This window comes from Microcaecilia unicolor, chromosome 13, assembly GCF_901765095.1.
Source record: "Microcaecilia unicolor chromosome 13, aMicUni1.1, whole genome shotgun sequence".
Taxonomy (NCBI): domain Eukaryota; kingdom Metazoa; phylum Chordata; class Amphibia; order Gymnophiona; family Siphonopidae; genus Microcaecilia; species Microcaecilia unicolor.
In genome coordinates, this window is record NC_044043.1 from 15,064,137 (window position 1) to 15,071,253 (window position 7,117).

Here is a 7,117-nt window from a genome sequence, read left to right on the forward strand (position 1 = left end):
GCCACAGAATATTTCCAGTTAGGCGACAGGAAGATATTTAAGCTGGGCTCTGGGTGGGGGCGGGGCTGGCATGGGGGATTGGAAGTCTGATCAAAGGACTGGGAAGTGGTATCGGATTGGGGGCCTGATCAGAGAGGTCGGGGTTGTACTCAGGGGAATCAGGGGGAGCGGAACGTTCAGCTGTCACAGTACTAGTACATAAGTAATGCCATACTGGGAAAAGACCAAGGGTCCATCGAGCCCAGCATCTTGTCCACGACAGCGGCCAATCCAGGCCAAGGGCACCTGGCAAGCTTCCCAAACGTACAAACATTCTATACATGTTATTCCTGGGATTTTGGATTTTTCCGTTTAGTAGCGGTTTATGGACTTGTCCTTTAGGAAACCGTCCAACCCCTTTTTAAACTCTGCTAAGCTAACCGCCTTCACCACATTTTCCGGCAATGAATTCCAGAGTTTAATTTCTACCATTTCAGAAAATCCCCGGGATGTTATTTCTAAGGTACACTGATGGTTTTTCAAAGAGCAGGTACACCTCTTTTCTAGCTCTTGATACCATACAAAGTAAAACATTGTTAAACACACAATTGTCTGTTGATTCAGGATTAATACAAAACACGATGTTCCGTTCCAAACCAGAGAAACGGCGTACACTGTCTAACACAATGTGTTCTCCTTGTAACTCACTACCATCTACAAAATACTCATTTGGCTTGAACATACATAGCGCTTTTAAAAGTATGGGTTTATATCCCTCTACATCTTCTTTTGTGCTGCAGAGAATTGCAATATCTTTCGCCAGGTAGCCCTCGTGGAAGTAAATGTTACATTTATTGGCCACATACTTGGCAATTTTTTGCTTGTCCATTCCTTCCTTTTTCCGACATAAACCTGAAACACCGTGAGTGCATTCTGCATCTTTCAACAACTTTGTTAACATATTTTTCTCTGTATCTTCAACAGTGACAGCGACAATCTTCTTCATGATTGGCAACATGATGTCATATATCTTGGTAGCATTACGTACCACTTTGGTTAGGCATTCCCTGGGATATTGCTTGGGTAAAAATGGAAGACCACACGGAAATGAATGATTCATCTGGAAATAGTCCAAGAAGACCCACAAGATTCCAACCTCATCAGTGCTATTTTTAGGAGTGCGAATTTTCTTAGCTCTTACATACCAATCACCATTCTCAGAGCGAAAATTCTGTGCTTCATCAATTATTACATGCTTGACACCTGGAAAATTAGTCTTCATGAAGGTTTTCCGTGTCACTGTTTGACAGATATCTTGTTGCCTGTGAAATCAGAGAACATAAATAAAACAGAATTAACACTGAAATGGAAATACAGAAACAAAGCCTAGATGAGTCAAAAGTAGCAAAGATAATGACAGTGTGCAAACACAGTAAATATTTGAAACCATGATCTGAATCTATAGAAATATAGGTAGATGCTTTCAAATGGAGAAATTCTCTGACAGCATTTAACATTACATTTTAGCTCAACACATTTGAATGTAGCTTTTCAACAATTTGAACGGAATTTATTGAAGTATCTTTTTAAAAGAAAACTTCATATTAAGACACATTGCAAAGTGAATGGATAATACATAGTATACAAATTCCAATGCGTTGTATAGCATGCCAAGGAATGTGAATCGATATGCTTACCTCACATAGTCTCTTAAAGGCCGATTTTCACAGATGTAGAGAATCTCATTTATTTGACAGTGAAATTCAATCTTAATTTTCTCCATGATCTTCATGGCCAAAATAGTTTTTCCTGTCCCTGGTAATCCATGGATAAACAACTTCTTGCACTTGTGTAGGTTTTTGGAGAGCACCTTATATTGTCTAATGGTGAGAAGGTTGAAGATCTCACAACCTAGCTGGTCACTTAAGTATGACCTAAAACCAAGAACCACTACAACAAGTGATTGCAGCAAGTGTTGCATACTAGAGCTGGTTAAATAATATCCTTCAGGGTACTCCAACTGCTCATGTAAATCAGTATACATTTTCTGGAGCAGCTTAGAGGCAGAAGTTTTGGAACCACACACAGTCTGTCAGTGTATCCACCATCATTAACAAGTTTTTGCTTTAATGCAATTGCTGTAGCTTTTGAATATGCAAACACATTGTTGACATCTTTACAGATTGTGTATAGTATTGGGTGGCTACCTACAGCTATTAACAGAGCATCACATACAACATCTGAGTTCCCTGACAATCCAATATCAATGGCCCAGCTTCTAGAGATGATCAGTATCCCTTGTGAGGAACCAGTTTCTTCCTGCAGTAGATACTCCAGTTCTGAATGCTCTGAAAAAAGCTCTTTGCAGAGTGACTCCGGCTTCATTGTTATTCCATCTGGGTTAACTAGAAATTTAAAAACATTAAAATACAATAGTTCTCGGAGCTGCATTTCACTACATTAAAAATAGATGCATTCTGATGTATAGTAAGACCTCCTTTCTCTTGCCCAAGGCTTTCTAAAATTTTGGAAACTATTGTTGGACACAGGGAGGTTGGAAAAAGGACAGGAGATGGCATAAGCTTATCTGGCCCATTATGTGGGCTGAAGCCAGTAAGCAGAACTTGCTGCCACATTGAGTCACCCAAAACAACAGCAAAGCGAATGCTACATACCTGTAGAAGGTATTCTCCGAGGACAGCAGGCTGATTGTTCTCACTGATGGGTGACGTCCACGGCAGCCCCTCCAATCGGAATCTTCACTAGCAAAAGCCTTTGCTAGCCCTCGCGCGCCGATGCGCATGTGCTGCCGTCTTCCCGCCTTAAACCGGCTCGTGCCGGCCAGTCTCATATGTAGCAAGACAAAGAGAAGGGAAGACACAACTCCAAAGGGGAGGTGGGCGGGTTTGTGAGAACAATCAGCTTGCTGTCCTCGGAGAATACCTTCTACAGGTATGTAGCATTCGCTTTCTCCGAGGACAAGCAGGCTGCTTGTTCTCACTGATGGGGTATCCCTAGCCCCCAGGCTCACTCAAAACAACAAACATGGTCAATTGGGTCTCGCAACGGCGAGGACATAACTGAGATTGACCTAACAATTTTTCCAACTAACTGAGAGTGTAGCCTGGAACAGAATAAAACATGGGCCTAGGGGGGTGGAGTTGGATCCTAAACCCCGAACAGATTCTGAAGCACTGACTGCCCGAACCGACTGTCACATCGGGTATCCTGCTGCAGGCAGTAATGAGATGTGAATGTGTGGACAGATGACCACGTCGCAGCTTTGCAAATTTCTTCAATAGTGGCTCACTTCAAGTGGGCTACCGACGCTGCCATGGCTCTAACATTATGAGCCGTGACATGACCCTCAAGAGCCAGCCCAGCCTGGGCGTAAGTGAAGGAAATGCAATCTGCTAGCCAATTGGATATGGTGCGTTTCCCCACAGCCACTCCCCTCCTGTTGGGATCAAAAGAAACAAACAATTGGGCGGACTGTCTGTTGGGCTGTGTCCGCTCCAGATAGAAGGCCAATGCTCTCTTGCAGTCCAATGTGTGCAGCTGACGTTCAGCAGGGCAGGAATGAGGACGGGGAAAGAATGTTGGCAAGACAATTGACTGGTTCAGATGGAACTCCGACACAACCTTTGGTAAGAACTTAGGGTGAGTGCGGAGGACTACTCTGTTATGATGAAATTTAGTGTAAGGGGCCTGGGCTACCAGGGCCTGAAGCTCACTGACTCTACGAGCTGAAGTAACTGCCACCAAGAAAATGACCTTCCAGGTCAAGTACTTCAGATGGCAGGAATTCAGTGGCTCAAAAGGAGGTTTCATCAGCTGGGTGAGAACGACATTGAGATCCCATGACACTGTAGGAGGTTTGACAGGGGGCTTTGACAAAAGCAAACCTCTCATGAAGCGAACAACTAAAGGCTGTCCTGAGATCGGCTTACCTTCCACACGGTAATGGTATGCACTGATTGCACTAAGGTGAACCCTTACAGAGTTGGTCTTGAGACCAGACTCGGACAAGTGCAGAAGGTATTCAAGCAGGGTCTGTGTAGGACAAGAGCGAGGATCTAGGGCCTTGCTGTCACACCAGACGGCAAACCTCCTCCATAGAAAGAAGTAACTCCTCTTAGTGGAATCTTTCCTGGAAGCAAGCAAGATGCGGGAGACACCCTCTGACAGACCCAAAGAGGCAAAGTCTACGCTCTCAATATCCAGGCCGTGAGAGCCAGAGACCGGAGGTTGGGATGCAGAAGCGCCCCTTCGTCCTGTGTGATGAGGGTCGGAAAACACTCCAATCTCCACGGTTCTTCGGAGGACAACTCCAGAAGAAGAGGGAACCAGATCTGACGCGGCCAAAAAGGAGCAATCAGAATCATGGTGCCTCGGTCTTGCTTGAGTTTCAACAAAGTCTTCCCCACCAGAGGTATGGGAGAATAAGCATACAGCAGACCTTCCCCCCAGTCCAGAAGGAAGGCATCCGATGCCAGTCTGCCGTGGGCCTGAAGCCTGGAACAGAACTGAGGGACTTTGTGGTTGGCTCGAGATGTAAAGAGATCTACCAAGGGGGTGGCCCCACACTTGGAAGATCCGGCGCACCACTCGGGAATTGAGCGACCACTCGTGAGGTTGCATAATTCTGCTCAACCTGTCGGCCAGACTGTTGTTTACGCCTGCCAGATATGTGGCTTGGAGCACCATGCCGTGACGGCGAGCCCAGAGCCACATGCTGACGGCTTCCTGCCACAGGGGGCAAGATCCGGTGCCCCCCTGCTTGTTGATTTAATACATGGCAACCTGGTTGTCTGTCTAAATTTGGATAATTTGATGGGACAGCCGATCTCTGAAAGCCTTCAGAGCGTTCCAGACTGCTCGTAACTCCAGGAGATTGATCTGCAGATCGCGTTCCTGGAGGGACCAGCTTCCCTGGGTGTGCAGCCCATCGACATGAGCTCCCCACCCCAGGAGAGACGCATCTGTAGTCAGCACTTTTTGTGGCTGAGGGATTTGGAAAGGACGTCCCAGAGTCAAATTTGACCAAATCGTCCACCAATACAGGGATTTGAGAAAACTCGTGGACAGGTGGATCGCGTCTTCTAGATCCCCAGCAGCCTGAAACCACTGGGAAGCTAGGGTCCATTGAGCAGATCTCATGTGAAGGCGGGCCATGGGAGTCACATGAACTGTGGAGGCCATGTGGCCCAGCAATCTCAACATCTGCCGAGCTGTGATCTGCTGGGACGCTCGTACCCGCGAGACGAGGGACAACAAGTTGTTGGCTCTCGCCTCTGGGAGATAGGCACGAGCCGTCCGAGAATCCAGCAGAGCTCCTATGAATTCGAGTTTCTGCACTGGGATAAGATGGGACTTTGGATAATTTATCACAAACCCCAGTAGCTCCAGGAGGCGAATAGTCATCTGCATGGACTGTAGAGCTCCTGCCTCGGATGTGTTCTTCACCAGCCAACCGTCGAGATATGGGAACACATGTACCCCCAGTCTGCGAAGTGCCGCTGCTACTACAGCCAAGCACTTCGTGAACACTCTGGGCGCAGAGGCGAGCCCAAAGGGTAGCACACAGTACTGGAAGTGACGTGTGCCCAGCCGAAATCGCAGATACTGTCTGTGAGCTGGCAGTATCGGGATGTGTGTGTAGGCGTCCTTCAAGTCCAGAGAGCATAGCCAATCGTTTTCCTGAATCATGGGGAGAAGGGTGCCCAGGGAAAGCATCCTGAACTTTTCTTTGACCAGATACTAGTTCAGGGCCCTGAAGTCTAGGATGGGACGCATCCCCCCTGTTTTCTTTTCCACAAGGAAGTACCTGGAATAGAATCCCAGCCCTTCCTGCCCGGATGCCAAATTGAGGGTGTATCCTTGCCGGACTATTTGGAGAACCCACTGATCGGAGGTTATGAGAGGCCACCTTTGGTGAAAAACTTTCAACCTCCCTCCGACCGGCAGGTCGCCCGGCACTGACACTTGGATGTCGGCTATGCTCTGCCGGAGCCAGTCAAAAGCTCGTCCCTGGCTTTTGCTGGGGAGCCGAGGGGCCTTGCTGAGGCGCACGCTGCTGACGAGAGCGCGCGCGCTGGGGCTTAGCCTGGGCCGCAGGCTGTCGAGAAGGAGGATTGTACCTACGCCTACCAGAAGAGTAGGGAACGTCCTTCTTCCCCCCCAAAATCGTCTACCTGTAGAGGTAGAAGCTGAAGGCTGCCGGCGGGAGAACTTGTCGAAAGCGGTATCCCGCTGGTGGAGCTGCTCTACCACCTGTTCGACTTTTTCTCCAAAAATATTATCTGCACAGCAAGGCGAGTCCGCAATCCGCTGCTGGATCCTATTCTCCAGGTCGGAGGCACGCAGCCATGAGAGTCTGCGCATCACCACACCTTGAGCAGCGGCCCTGGACGCAACATCAAAGGTGCCATACACCCCTCTGGCCAGGAATTTTCTGCACGCCTTCAGCTGCCTGACCACCTCCTGAAATGGCTTGGCTTGCTCAGGGGGGAGCTTGTCCACCAAGCCCGCCAACTGCCGCACATTGTTCCGCATGTGTATGCTCGTGTAGAGCTGGTAAGACTGGATTTTGGCCACGAGCATAGAAGAATGGTAGGCCTTCCTCCCAAAGGAGTCTAAGGTTCTAGAGTCCTTGCCCGGGGGCGCCGAAGCATGCTCCCTATAACTCTTAGCCTTCTTTAGGGCCAAATCCACAACTCCAGAGTCGTGAGGCAACTGAGTGCGCATCAGCTCTGGGTCCCCATGGATCCGGTACTGGGACTCAATCTTCTTGGGAATGTGGGGATTACTTAATGGCTTGGTCCAGTTCGCCAGCAATGTCTTTTTTAGGACATGATGCATGGGTACTGTGGACGCTTCCTTAGGTGGAGAAGGATAGTCCAGGAGCTCAAACATTTCAGCCCTGGGCTCGTCCTCCACAACCACCGGGAAGGGGATGGCCGTAGACATCTCGCGGACAAAGGCCGCAAAAGACAGACTCTCGGGAGGAGAAAGCTGCCTTTCAGGAGAGGGAGTGGGATCAGAAGGCAGGCCATCAGATTCCTCGTCAGAGAAATATCTGATGTCCTCCTCCTCCTCCCACGAGGCCCCACCATCGGTATCAGACAAGTTCACGGAC

The 7,117-nt window shown here is 48.6% G+C and overlaps 1 protein-coding gene across 1 annotated transcript; it reads right to left on the bottom strand.

Annotated features, from left to right (window-relative positions):
* Positions 1–472: 472 nt before the first annotated feature.
* Positions 473–2,430, bottom strand: LOC115456756 (schlafen family member 13-like). Its single transcript, XM_030186027.1, is given in 3 exon segments — positions 473–1,301; positions 1,677–2,017; positions 2,020–2,430. Coding segments are annotated over 3 exon segments (1,581 nt in total).
* Positions 2,431–7,117: the final 4,687 nt, after the last annotated feature.